Raw genomic sequence first — 14,245 nt, 5'->3', positions numbered from 1 at the left:
CTGAGGGTGAGAAAGAACAGGGGAAAAAAAATCTCAAATAGGCCTTTATAAATAACACAGCGACTTACTTGTCATTTATGTTACAGAGGAAAATGATTTCTCTGACAGAAAGACCCACGCTGTTTGTGCTCCACATATGAATGATTCTCCAGTATGCAATGACCCAGAACACTAGTATGTTATTAATGAGTTAAGCATGAGCGAAAACAAAAAAAAAAAGTCAAAATTTGTAGATGCAGTTGACAAAAATAATCTCTCAAACCGCAGGACTAACTAAAAGTAATGTTTTATATATATATATATATATATATATATATATATAAAATAAACTAAATAACACATTTTTAGTTATAAAAATGTATAACTTTTGACTTTCTGAATGTTAGAAATAAAAAAATATTTTCTAGACATTGGAAAATAATAATTTCTTGTCAACTATCCATTTACAGATCAGTCATTAAAAAAATATACTGTATTATAGTAGTGTTAGTATAGTAGTAGTGTAGTGTTATATACACTATAATTCAAACGTTTGGGATTAGTAAGATCTGTAATTTTTTTTAAAGAAATTAATACATTTTATTCATCAAAGAATTGATCAAAAGTGATAGTAAAGACTTTTATATTGTCACAAAAGATTTGTAACTTTTTATTCATCAAAGAATTCTGAAAAAAGTATCACAGGTTAATATTAACTGTTTCCAACATTGATAATATATCAGAATATAAGAATGATTTTTGAAGGATCATGTGATACTGAAGACTTGAGTAATGGCTTATGAAAATTCGGCTTTGCCATCACAGGAATAAATTATATTTTAAAATATGTTTAAAAATAAAAACAATATCTTAAATTGTATTAATATTTCACAATACCACTGTTTTTAATGTATTTTTGATCAAATAAATGCAGCCTTGATGAGCAGAAGAGACTTCTTTAAAAAAACATTAAAAATCTTACTGATTGCAAACATTTGAACGGTAGTGTGTGTGTGTATATATATATACAGTATATATTATTTTATTTTATTTTTTTCTTAAACTGAATCATGTTTTGTGCATCATTACAATTCCGGCCCGTCTGTCTGATGCTGGTCATTGTGTTGTCCTGTTCTCAAGCTGACAAGGGTCAAAGGTCGCCCGAAATGTGCCTGTCTGTCCTTTTAAATCAGAACGCTGTGACTGAGAGTCATGACCTGTGAGGGACTCAGGTGTGTGTGACAGACGTCTGCTGAGATCTTCAATCACCAGCCCTGATACGGATTTGATCGTCATAGTTTGGACTTACACGGTACATTCAGAATCCTTCACTCCATTCCACCTAATCGATTAGCAGCTAAAGATACAGAAAAACAAACAAAATCACCTTTGAGCAGCTTTTTGACTAATGTTGTTGGCTTATTTTATGTACAAACAAGAAATGTTGCAGGGAGGTTTTCCATTTCTTCTCTGCTGTGACAAGGCAAAACTATTCTTGGTAAGTCTAACTTGATTGCCACTTGCATCAAGATGTAACACACACACACACACACACACACACACACACACACACACACACACATACACAGTCTGCAGGGCTACACTGTCGTATGATCCTGGAAGACACAAGTGAATTAGTTTTAGTTGGGACGTTTCTCAAACCCTCTCTCCTGACGCCCACTCAATGCCCGCTGATATTACTACAGTGTGGCTGAAAGAAAACAAAGAAATGCTAAAGAGAACGTTGACTGGGAATTTTTTTGGTTTTCCTATGTTCTCCTCTCCACCTCGGAAGGTCCCAAAACATTTGCAGGATGAATAAACAGGTACAATTCCTTAAATAACCCTTAGATTCAAGATCAGCAATATGTGATCCTCATTAGGGTGACTAAAAAGGTGTTTTGGATCAGACAAAAATCAGTTTTCATATGCAGGTGTGAGTGCATAGGTTCCTGCAAAAGAGTCTTCCTGTCCACGTCAGTATTAGTAACCAAACTCTTGCGGATGCATTTGGCATAGGTATAAAATAAACAATTGTTCTTTAGGTCTCAATATATTTAGCATTTCACACCCTCCTATAGACTGATTAACATATATTTAAATATATAATTCCATATATATATTCATGAGTGAAAAAGGAGGATAACAAAGCAAAACGAAAGAGAAATCTAAAGCTCTAAGTTAACTCGGTAGTTCTCATCTTCTTAAAATCACAGTAATATTTAGATATTTAAATGATTAAGATTAAAACACAGTGCTGATACAGAGATAATGAAAGAAAACGTCAAACGCCACACAGAGGAAGATCGCTATTACTGAGTTAGGAGGGTGTGATTTAGCCTCACAAATTGGAAGGGAGCTTCGAACGGAGCGGTTCTAGTTCGGACGGGTGGCCGTCGGAGGCGCGCGGGAGAGAAAGTGCAGGTGACGTCCCTATAGAACGAGCATGGCCTCGAGAGCCAGGTGAAGTCTGTACAGGGCCGACCAAGTGCCCTGATACCGAGCTACAGGGTTTGGGGGTGAGCGTCGGGGATGAATACGGCGAGAGGCAGTAACCGGGCTCCCGAGGGGAAGACTGACCCGCTGCCTCTACGGGATGGGAGCTGGACAGTATGTTCAAATCCTCATAAAAGCGGCCCAGCGGAGAGTCTGTGCCGGAAGAGTGGTGACCCGGGAGCTGGCCGGGGCAGGAGGACTGCGGAGGAGCAGGGAGGTGTGGGAGCCGGTGGCGCTGGAAGGGTCACTGTAGTGGAAAGTTCTCCCCGTGATGGGGCTCTGGATGGTCGGACTCGGGGCTAGAGGGGTGTAGCACGGCGAGGCATTTGCTGAGCCGTACTGAGCGAGCGAGGCCAGCGCTGACCTTTCCAAAGGAAGGTATGTGGATAAAGCGGGCGGGATCTGGGATGACGTGGAAGTCTCGGGGGCTTGAGAACGGGTGGAAGCAGGGGATCCGGGTGGGGGAGTGTGGAAGAGGTTAATCCCAGTGGAAGTCTTGCCCCCTCCAGTAGCGAACTGCTGCAGGGAGCCCGTTTGAGAGGGTTTTGGTGGGGGTTGGCCATGCAGCAATTGACTGGGTGCGTGGCTGAAGAAGCTTGTGGAAAGAGGGCTAGTATTCGATGAAGTTGTAGCCAAGATCCCAGTTGGAAATCCTGCTTGGATATGTCCCGATTGCGGAGGAGTGCTGGGAGCGACGGCTTGCTTTTGTCTTGGCTGCGAATGGAGCTGTGCGGTGCTAGAAGTCGGAGACGCGGATGAAGAAGAGAAGCTTCCGAATGGGAATGAGGAAATTCCGGCTTGCTGGCCGGAAGCGGTGGCTCCTGATGAGTGCTGCGTCCGGAGGGATGCGAGAAGCGGCGAATCAACTCCCGAACGAATCTTTGATGGGGATCCGGATGGAGAGTCGCCAGCTGATCTAGGACCTCCTGGTTTTGGTGTGACCGTCTGAAACCTCTTTAGAAGGCTGGGCGGCTCGTTTCTCGATCCGAGAACGGACACCGGAGGTCGGAAGAGAGTGGCGGGGAGGTGGGGGTGGTGGGTTAGTGCAATAGCGACCGATGTGGTGGCGGCAGCAGCTTGTAGAGGCGCTTGGATCAGGGGAGCCCAGATGACGGGAGTAGGGGACGGAGGAGCAGGCGGCGACGGACTCTGCATCAGGTTGGCGCAGTGAGCCATGTCTCGATCGTGCTGCACGATCTGCTGGATGATCTCACTTTCCTGGTAGTTCAAAACACCTGAATTCATGTCATGTTGGACCTTGTGCTGGAGAATAGAGTTCTTCTTTCCTAAGAGATGAAAGACAAAAAAATCTGATTTGTAGTCTGCAGAAAACATATCTTTTATTAACAACACTAAGAACAAGTACTGTTTGTGGACATGATAGCACGGTAATACCATAGTTTTGTTGTAACTATATTCTGTTCTATAATTCTATGGTATATGAATATGACACACACACACATACACACACATACACATATGTATATATATATATATATATATATATATATATTAGGGGTGTCAACGTTAACGCGTTAACGCATGCGATTAATAAAAATTTTAACGTTTTAATATTTTTTAACGCAAATTAATCACTTGATAAGGTTTGACCCCAACTTCTTCCCGTCATCGCAGCACGGAAGGTTATCTATCATTGTGTGATGAGGGTACAGCGAATCAGTGTTGCCAGGGTAACGGCACAAGTGGGCTATTTTGAAAATACAGTCGCGGGAAAAATTACAGAGCTGTGGGTTGCGGTTTTTTGGGCTACTTTTATAATGTACCGCGACCGCCCAAAGTGTATATAGACAAATAAAAATTTAAATAGATCCTTTTACTAATGTGTATCATACTTGGAATGTATCCCTGGCAACTTAAGAACAGAGAGGCGGTTGTAACTTCACAAACAACGTGAGTTGCAGGCGAAATAAACATGACAACAGCCACTATAGATTATATAAGATAATAAACACACGATTACAATAGGATATGGTCTGTATGTGATTTTTTTTTAGTTGAATGTGTGCATCTGAAATGCTAATTTGTGCAGCGATATAAAAGGCTATAAATAGCATATTTTAACAACAGTAAACGACCAAATTCCACATGTGATCGCAAAAGGAAGTTATTACAAACACAAACACTCGATGGTGGTTTGAAGTGAGTTCTGAGTAAAAGTGTATTATTAATCTCATAAATTGTCTTATGTAGCAAGGTCGCAAGAAATGTTTTGTTGTATTTATTTAGAAATACTTTTGATAATAGTTGGGTAAATGTATACTGGGATTGAAGCGACGTATCTTGGTAAACGTTTTATTGACAGTTCAAAGGCTGATAATGGCTGAATAAAAACAAAAGAATAATGATAATAGAATAATAAGGATTATGTCTCGTACCTGGCAGAAGTGTGACATGTTCTGTTTCCTTAAACTAGTTTGTCATGCATTTCTTTTTCAACACATTTAAAGGGAAATCCTAGTATTTTAAATTTGTGATTAATCATGATTAATCACAGTCCATGACTGTGATTAACGCGATTACATTTTTTAATCGATTGACAGCACTAATATATATATATATATATATGTATATGTATATGGGTTATATACGCACACACACACACACACACACACACACACAAGGTGTATGAATGTCTGTACTAAGTAATTTGTTAGTATTTCGGCTGCTTGCATTCTTCCTTCAAACTGATCATGGCTTTTTTTTAATTATTAATACCCACTAAAAATTGTATTATTCACCCTCAGGCGATGCCTTGAATATTAAATATCAAATGCAGCACTCTGTTCGATATATGTCTACTGTTTCAGCAGTGCTTTGATTCATCTCACACACCATATCACCTCTGTTAAACAGTCCTGGAGCCTGGGCTCGCCTCAGGACGGCTCCGAGCGCAATCAGAGAGACGGAGGGGCCGCTCACGGTGAGGACACAGGCCGAATAGAAATAGCTCAGCGTAGCAGGGGGCAGATCATTTCTACAGGCTGACCCACCTGCGTTTGACTGCTTCTCACTGCTGAGCCCCAGATAAGAAAGAGTACAAAAACAGAGTGCAGACACGACCTCTACCTCACGCCGGACTGATATAAACAAGAGACCAAGAGCCTGGATGAGTAGAGGGCACTTTGCTATGTTTGGTAATGTCACGCTATCACTTACTACTGTAATCACACTGGGGCCGGCCCGGAGCCGAGCACGACATAAGAGACTTTTGCTCTTCAGGCAATACAATAATAGAAAAAAAAGCCCACGCTTTTAAAGAGTATACTTGATTTATTTCAATCTAGAGCTGCGCTAAATTTAATTTCTGAATTGTGATTTTTTGGGTTAATCTCTAGAAAATATATTTGGGTATATATATATATATATATATATATATATATATATATATATACATACACACACACACACACACACACACACATACAGTGTCTATATATATAGCCAGATATATTTTTAGAGATTAACCCAAATAATCACAATTCAGAAATTAAATTTAGCGCAACTCTAGATTTATATATATATATATATATATACATATATACACACACACTGTATTATTTATATATATATATATATATATATATATATATATACAGAATTTATTTCTGTGATGCAGTGCTGAATTTTCAGCATCATTACTCCAGTCTTCAGAGTCACATGATCCTTCAGAAATCATTCTAATATGCTGATTTATTATGAGTGTTGAAACTGTTGTGCTGCTAAATATTGTTTTTTGGAACCTGTGATACTTTTTTCTTTGATTCTTTGATGAATACAAAGTTAAAAAGAACAGCATTTGTTCAAAATAGAAATCTTTTCTAACAATATAAGTCTTTACTATGACATTTATTCATTTAACACATCCCTCCTGAATAAAAGTATTAATTTCTTAAAAAAAAAAAAAAGAAAGAAAAAATTACTGACCCCAAACTTTTGAATAGCATTGTATATTGTAACACAAAATTTCTTTTTTTAAATAAATGCTGTTCTTTTGAACTTTTATTAATCAAAGTATCCTAAAAAAAATATCACAGGTCCCCAAAAAAATATGAACCAGCACAATGGTTTCGCACAATGATTATAAATCAGCATATTAGGATGATTTCTGAAGGATCATGTGACACTGAAGACTGGAGTAATGATGCTGAAAATTCAGCTTTGATCACAGAAATAAATTATATTTTAAAGTATATTAAAATATAAAAATGTTTTTTTCCGGTATTTTTGATCAAATAGGTACAGCCTTGATGAGCAGAAGAAACTTCTTTAAAAACATTATAAAATCTTACTGATCCCAAACTTCTGAGCGGCAATGTATATATATATATATATATATATATATATATATATATATATATATATAGATAAATATATTATACATAATATAATATATTTTTCCTTTATAATAAATTATTAAATATATATAACTAATTTATAAATATAATAAATAGTAGTAAACTATTATGTGAACAATTATATGTATATATGAATAATTTATATAATTATACATATATATTATACACACACACACACACACACACACACACACACACACACACACAGTATATTATATGTATACATAAGTACATATACATAATTACACATAATTATACATACATATATATTATATGTAATTAAATAATTAAATTACATATATATTAAATATCATTTATAATTTTATCCTACAGTAAACAAAACAAGATATTATATTTAGGGTGAACCCTTTGTCCCACCCAGAATGCCCCAATGCAGATTGTCTGAAACAATTCTGTAATAATAATTCAATGATTCTTATTTTCTTCATAATAATCTGCTAAACTACAAATTGGATTAGAGTTGAGGCCATTTTCTGATAGGAAGAGGAGTGATTAAGCAGTGCTACACCGCAGGGACACAATCAACCTGTGTGAACCTCAATTCATTTCAATCCAGATGCAGATCTATTTAATCTGTAATTAATTACCGGTGTCTGTACATTATGAGTGACTGAGAGCAGCGTGGGCTTAAAGCTGCAGCAAGCAAGAGGATGCGAGTGTTCAGGAATAAAGAGAATGTACATATCAGTCCTCATACACAGAGCAGGTTTTGAAGGTGGTTTATGTGGAGTTTCTCCAGTGTGTCCTCTATAATAAGCCCTCTTGCAGTCTCACATTGTGCGAACAGGTCTGCTATCAACTGATTCAGTTTGTTGTTTTTACCGCAGTGAGTGGGCTGAGGGAGCTGGATGTGGATGTTTACAGTGACGGACAAGAGCATGTTCCCTCCTACTGAGGAAAATAAACACTGTATGCAGCGTAAACAGCAGCGAGACCCTCACGAGCCCAGACTGACTGACTCGAGAAGGCAGGAAATCCGAGACGCTGACAGAAAAATTACACTCCATCGTGAGACATTAGACACAAGAGGGAGTGAGAGTTTAGTTAACTTCAGTTTCAATTGGTGTACAGTAAGAGAAATGCATTATAATGAGACTAAAGCTGTTCCTGATTCAAGAACATGAATATAATACTGATTTCACAGATGCTGTGTTCATACAGCACAGTATACATACTATATTAGTAGTATGGAGTAGTATGCTAAACTTCTTACCGATGCGGTCCAAGCGGTCCACAGCGACGGTTTCAAACGCTCTCCTCATCATGGGATACTCCTCCAGGACCTCGTTGAAGTTGTCCACAGACAGAGAGTACAGACGGCAGTATGTGTCGGCCCGGACGCTGGCGGTGCGTCTGCCTCGTGTCAGCAGACAAATCTCTGAACGAGAGAAGACATAAACACATCAGTGTGCACTTCTACCACGTACTGGCACTGAGATCATGGCAGAGCTCTAAGAAGTGGTTAATAATGCAAATTATAATAAATAATAAATTATTATAAATGCATTTAACACCATAAACTGATGAAAATGTATGACTTATTATTATTTGCATTTACAAAAAATTGCATTATAAAAACATTTTAAGCATTTCACATTGGCAGAATTATAAGAATGCATTTTCTCTTTAGGATAATAATGCAAATTATAATAAGTAAATTATTATAAATGCATTTAATATGATACTTATTATTATTTGCATTTATAATTATAATAATTTGCATTTACAATATGTATTTATAAGCATTTGATACTGGCAGAGTTGTTATTATATATTTTATTCTATAGGTTATAAATGCAAATTTTAATAAATTATTATAATTGCATTTATGACTATTTTATTTCTTATTACTAGCATTTATAATTATAATAAATTGCATTCATAAAATGTATAAACAATCAGGCTGGCAATATAATTTTTGTCTCTTTTTTTTAGATTAATACTGCAAATTATAATAAATATTATTATATATTATATTATTTGCATTTACTGTATAAAAGGCATCTGTAAGCATTTTATGTTGGAAAGGTTATGAGATTATAGTAGCTATTTCTTCAGATTTTTATTTTTTTTTAATTCAAGAAGTCAATGTAAAACTTAGTAGTTAAAAGTAGTTAAATCTAAACTGAATTTACTGTATTTAAATGGCATTTAAAATTCATATTATAGCACAACAATGCCATCAGTACATGTATCTATCAACATAAATTATTCTCTTAGCTCATCTCACATTGCTCCTGTAGACAGACAGAGACACACACACACACAAGAGAAAACATTCTGGCATCGGTATCGGCGAGTACTTGAACCCATGTACCGATCCGATACCATTTTCTTAAACAATACCTAACGTTATGCGCGCTAGCTTTGCTTAATGCTGCAAATCGGAAATAAATTCTTCTTCGCTGCTCAGAATGCAAACACAGGAAGCTGTGCTGTGTTGCCACAAGCAACCACTATTTAGAGCAGTGAAGAATAAATACAAACGTGCTAGCCCATTGCCAGTAAATCACTCGCATATGCGACTAAATCTTCACCCTGGGCGACTAAATAGTGTATTATATTAGCCACTGGCTAATAAATGCTCAGATTTGACTCGCCAGTGTGTGAGTTGGAGGCTATGTATTACTATGTACTGTATATGAGTCATGTAGCGTGTCAATTCTGCATGGTATGTAAACGATATTCTTCCTTTGGAATTCATTTAAGAACTGCCGGGTTCTCCGGTAGTAGGCGGAGCTAATGCGCAAACGACAATCTCATTGGCTGGCGCTCACCTATTATCGTTCCTGTTTTGATTTCAGCAAATCAGTTTGAGCGAACGCACACAACCTTATTAATATTCATGAATCTAGCAGCTCATTAATCCTTAGTGTGTTTTATGTTGTTCTTAGTAGAATTCATAGTATGATTATTATCTTATCAGTATTATTGATAGCCCCCCGCCATTTTCTACAGAAACACTGAATTACCAAAAAAGCACCACCACCAGTCTTAAATTCAGTTAAAATGACTAATATGTATTCATACATGGTAACCAAGTTTTAATTCTAATTGCTAAAGTTATATCATTAAATAATACTTGATTATCATAATAAATTTATAATGCTTGACTGACTGATGTTAAGAGTGTACTTTTAGATATTTAAAAAGATGTGCCATTTTCCAAACATTATATATTATATTTTTTTGTTTACTCGACAGACTATCTATCTATCTATCTATCTATCTGTCTATATATATATATACAGTATATGGTGAAGCACACCATAAAATAATTGTATCAATTCATTCAGGTCTAGTAGTATATACAGCTGTATAACCAGATACACACCCAGGTATCGGATCAGTACTCGGTATCGGCCGATACCCTGAGCCTAGGTATCAGAATCGGTATCGGGAGGGGAAAAGGGGTATCGGAACATCTCTACTCCAAACACACCCAGAGCTGATCAAGCTGACTTTCTATCAAGGAAAAAAAACAAACACACGCTCAAAGACAAATACTTCCCCCTTTTTTGGATTAAAAGTGTTCTGTAATCCACAGCTGCAGCACTAAATGCCACTCAGAGCTTAGAGGACTGGCAGACCTCATATGTCACGGTGGATCAGCAGAATTACGCCCCATTTATCGGGGTACAGAGCTGGCAACACCGCCCTCTGCTGCCCTCCAGAGAAGAGCAAAACCACTGGCTGCTAAACAACCAATACCCACAATCCTCTCCGCTTCTTAAGTGCCAAACATCAATATTAGGGACGGGGGAAGAAATCAATTTACAGACGCCGAACAATTTTTTTTCAAAGACAAGACAGAAAGTCAATATTAGAATTTTAGATCACTAATAATTCTATTTATTAACAATTCATATGCAGAACCACATTACAAAGCATCGAGAACTGTGAACACGACTCCCTGAATCTGAATCAAATAGTCAGAGTCAGTATTCTTACTGTATGAGAACTATTTTGACTCATTTGTATTTGTCTCCTGAGTAATATGATTTTGTGATCTCAGTGACCCCAGTTTAGCTCATGGCAGCACTTCCATTAGTGTGATGCGTTCAACAGCTGATCTCTGACTCATCAAAATAAAACAACATCCAACGTCCAGCAGGAAATCCGGTGTTGTGCCGAATTCTGACCCCCGCCAGATTATTACCCCCCTAGTATTGGTAGGTTTAGGGTTAGGTGAGGAGGAGGGGTTAGGATTAGGCAATTAGGTAGCGATTTCAACGAGGGGGGTAATAATTTGGCAGGGAGTCGAAAATAGGCACAACACCGTCTGGAATAATCTGATGGAATACTGGGATTGTTTACCATGATGGAGAAGAGAGAGTGTGTGTGCAGTGTTGCCAGATTTGGCGGATTTGAATTTGATTGTGTGGGTAAATATTGGCTTGGGCAGGTGGACAAAATTTGGGCTGGTTTTTGGTCAGTTTGGCGGTTTTCAAAACATATAAATTGTATAGGCTAATTGGTTAACAAACAAGCCCAAATGTGCATATATAGCCTACTGCATGCATCCAATCAGTCAGTTTACGTTACTAAACACACGCACCCTGCAAAGACGACTGGTGCTGATGTTGACGTCGTGGCCACACTTTTAACCAGTCACTAGGGATCAGCAGACAGACGTGATGATTCATGAGCGACGGGTTTTTAGTGCGATAACAGATAAGATTTTGAACGTATAACTGTAAGCGATCATAATGCCTATGCCTATAAATACATTGGAGATATGCTCACTGAATATAAACCTAACAGACCACTCAGATCATTAGGATCGAGTCAGTTAGAAATACCAAGGGTTCACACAAAACAAGGGGAGTCTGCTTTTAGCTACTATGCCGCCAGCAGTTGGAACCAGCTTCCAGAAGAGATCAGATGTGCTAAAACATTAGCCACTTTTAAATCCAGACTCAAAACTCATCTGTTTAGCTGTGCATTTGTTGAATAAGCACTGTGCTACGTCCGAACTGATTGCACTATGTATAATCACTTTCTATTCTTAAATGTTTTAAATTCTTTTAAAATCAATTTTTTAATTACTTTGTTTTTATTGTTGTGATTTTTATTATTTTTAATTTCTTAATGACTATTTCACTTCCTTTTATGTAAAGCACTTTGAATTACCATTGTGTATGAAATGTGCTATATAAATAAACTTGCCTTGCCTTGCCTATATATAAGTTCGATGGTAAAGAGTGGAGAGTGTTTTAACTCTCAAAACGTGAATTACACCTGTTGAGGGAGATGACACGAAGGCTATATCACTGCAGCTCCGAAATTAGAGCACAGTAATTATTTAATCAAAATCTATTCATATCTATACAATCCTGTCTTTTATCTTTTAAACGGTCCAGATTGGTATATCCTAAAGTTGCTGGACTTGTTAGTTTTGACTGTGGAAAGTTCTATATTATGGTCACAAACTTCACGAAAGATTTAGCTCTGTGTGAAATGATAGAGCGACACGAAAGTAAGTTATTGTTGTTACATTTTTTTATTGTCAGATTATCATACAGAATGACACAGTTTTGACTGTGATGGTGTATGCATGAACGAGTGTGAAATACCTATAATTACGTTGCTTATTCTAATCACTTATATTGGGCACTTTTTGCATTTAAATTCTGACTGTTGACATTGAAAATGATGCATGTGCTTTTTGAGGGTATCGGTTAATTTCTTGATTACCGTTTTGACAGTGTCTGCTTGCATATTTTAATCACATTTGGTAGTTCTCTTTAATGTATTTACCCCCGATTTGATCCATGGGAAATTTATCTAGCATTATATTTATATTATTTTGTCGGGTGGGACGACCTATGGAAGTCAATGGCTACTAGCAACTAGAGGTTGCACCAACTAATCGACTAGTCGACTTTAATGCTCTGCCATGACGCTTTAAGCTTGACGTCGACTAGTCGCTGGCCCTATAGAGGGTGCAACAATATAAGAAATCTCTGAAGGAGTTCCACATTTAAGCTCCGTTTCCAAACTAAAATGACAAATAAATGCATACTCTGAAAGCGCTCCACAAGACATGTGTGATTATATTACTGGATGCTCGAAATTGAATGGGAGAATGCACGTTTTAAACAGCTTATAGTACAGGTCAGTTAATCGCCATTCTAATATAGTGTGCCGCTGCTCTGTAACGCACACACATAGGCTTCAGACAGTAGCGCGTACATCACGCGCAGATCGCGCGCTCACAGAATCGTTCAGCGCGGAAATGTATTGTCAACACTGTTCTGCGATTTATCAATAAAATAGCTTAGAAACTGAAACATTCAAGCATATATTTCTTATTAACTAAATCCCACAGCTTCATTACTAGTAGAGAGTAGCTGCCAGGTAGAATTAATTCACACACGCAATCGCTCTCACTAATGCATTCATATGAACGTAATCTTTACTGTGCAACTTTATCTGTATGTGATTTAGAACGAGCAGAAATCTGTGAGAAATATAACGAATATAAAGACAAAAGAACTGATAAAAATGAGCTGTTATAGGAGCAATAGCTATGTAGGTGGCACTGTGTCATATGCCATAGCTGTGCACAAGGTGTTTGTCACAGCTCCAGACTTATTTGTTCATTAATGACGTCATCAGCGACTAGTCGACTTCGAATCGACTTTCTTCACATAAAAGTTGACTTTAAAAAATCAGAAGTTGTTCAACCCCTACTAGCAACTGTTTGGAATTTTCATTTTTGGGCGAACTATCCCTTTAATTGTGCTGCACAACCATGTTTTTGTTCATGCAATTACTACTTATATACCATAATATTTATGTGCAACTCCAGGGAACTTTAGAAAAAACCCATAAAACAAACAAACAAACAACAACAGCATGGTAAGATGGCAGTCTAAATATAATGATATAATATTTTTGGAAATTTAACAACAAAAAGTGTTTATAAATTTAAAAAAAAATATTTGTGGATAATCCAGTAAATTAAATAATTATAGTAATAAATAAATAATCATTTATAATTACAAATAATTGTTTATAATGTATTTAATAATAATTCATAATAATTTATTATTTAATAATTTCCTCTTTTTATTTGTAACTTGATGGACACCAGCATAAATATCAGATTATTCACAATATTATTATGAATTACAAGAATGATAAGTCATTATAAAACAAAAAAATCGATTGGATAAGCCACATTTAAAGCTGCTGTAAAATATTATTGCATTTTATGCATGTTATATACAGTGGGGCAAAAAAGTATTTAGTCAGCCACCAATTGTGCAAGTTCTCCCACTTAAAAAGATGAGAGAGGCCTGTAATTTTCATCATAGGTATACCTCAACTATGAGAGACAAAATGAGAAAAAAAAAAAAAATCACATT

General features: G+C 36.8%; 1 protein-coding gene across 1 annotated transcript in view; it reads right to left on the bottom strand.

Annotated features, from left to right (window-relative positions):
• Positions 1 to 400: 400 nt before the first annotated feature.
• Positions 401 to 14,245, bottom strand: part of hcn4 (hyperpolarization activated cyclic nucleotide-gated potassium channel 4) — an 84,789-nt gene continuing 70,944 nt past the window's right edge. Inside the window, 3 exon segments of the mRNA XM_058750872.1 lie at positions 401 to 2,682; positions 2,685 to 3,761; positions 8,086 to 8,250. Coding sequence (XP_058606855.1) covers positions 2,321 to 2,682; positions 2,685 to 3,761; positions 8,086 to 8,250 — 1,604 coding nt within the window. The 3' untranslated portion in view covers positions 401 to 2,320.

This window comes from Onychostoma macrolepis, chromosome 18 (genome assembly GCF_012432095.1).
Source record: "Onychostoma macrolepis isolate SWU-2019 chromosome 18, ASM1243209v1, whole genome shotgun sequence".
Taxonomy (NCBI): domain Eukaryota; kingdom Metazoa; phylum Chordata; class Actinopteri; order Cypriniformes; family Cyprinidae; genus Onychostoma; species Onychostoma macrolepis.
The sequence above is the reverse complement of the archived record's forward strand: the minus strand, read 5'-3'. Positions and strand labels throughout refer to the sequence as shown.